This window comes from Mandrillus leucophaeus, unplaced genomic scaffold (assembly GCF_000951045.1).
Source record: "Mandrillus leucophaeus isolate KB7577 unplaced genomic scaffold, Mleu.le_1.0 Scaffold49, whole genome shotgun sequence".
Lineage (NCBI taxonomy): Eukaryota > Metazoa > Chordata > Mammalia > Primates > Cercopithecidae > Mandrillus > Mandrillus leucophaeus.
In genome coordinates this window covers 3311191-3312062 of record NW_012105253.1, presented here as the reverse complement: position 1 = coordinate 3312062, position 872 = coordinate 3311191, and the positions used below count along the sequence as shown (strand labels likewise).

The following is an 872-nucleotide window of genomic DNA, read 5'->3' as shown; positions in this document are numbered from 1 at the left end:
CCAGTGTGAGTGACAGAGAGAGACTCTGTCTCAAAAAAAAAAAAAAAAAAAAAGAGTTCACACAATTGGAAAAGAAAAGGCCTTTACCTCTGGGTCCCGGGGGATTCTTCTGCATATGCTTGCTGTTGCAGATGTCCTGGATATTCTGCACCACGTCGGGGTTCAGTCCGTGCTCCCTCATGATGGCCAGCACCTTTCTGTCCATCAGGTTATGGGACCGGAGGCAGTTGGGAAAACGACAGTTGCCTCGGGTGAAGTGTTCACAGATGTGGAGTCTTGAACACGGCGGCTGCTGGTTACAAATCTGCTGCCGACCCTCTCCCTTATAACTTTTGCATATCTACAGAAGGGAGAAACAATAGCCAGAGTCAAAACACCTTCTTGTATCTGCCAAACATTAATTAAGGCAAGCTCACGTGTGCAAAAATCTCTGAAGCAAACAGAGATATACCAAAGGAGGAAAAATACACGCATATTCTACAATCTTTGATGAGTCACATTCAATTGGTGATTTACTTGGGGCAGAAGAGGCCCACAGACTAACTAAAAGATACTGATGAATTTGAAAACCCTCGGAAGAATCAATGTAAACTGGTTAGCTACAAACAGGACCCAAAGTGAGCCCTATATCATGAAGGAACCCAGCATAGGAAAGCTCATCTTTGGTTATCAACTCGCTTTGCAATGAAAAGGACACATGGAGCCGGGCGCGGTGGCTCACGCCTGTAATCCCAGCACTTTGGGAGGCCGAGACGGGCGGATCACGAGGTCGGGAGATCGATACCATCCTGGCTAACCCGGTAAAACCCCATCTCTACTAAAAAATACAAAAAACTAGCCGGGCGAGGTGGCAGGCGCCTGTAGTCCCAGCT

The 872-nt window shown here is 47.2% G+C and overlaps 1 protein-coding gene across 1 annotated transcript in view; it reads right to left on the bottom strand.

Moving 5' to 3' along the window:
- ZC3HAV1 (zinc finger CCCH-type, antiviral 1) overlaps positions 1-872 on the bottom strand; it is a 94986-nt gene that overhangs the window by 53631 nt on the left and 40483 nt on the right. The window contains exon 3 of the mRNA XM_011995503.1: positions 88-340. Coding sequence (XP_011850893.1) covers positions 88-340 — 253 coding nt within the window. The remainder of the gene's footprint in view (positions 1-87; positions 341-872) is intronic.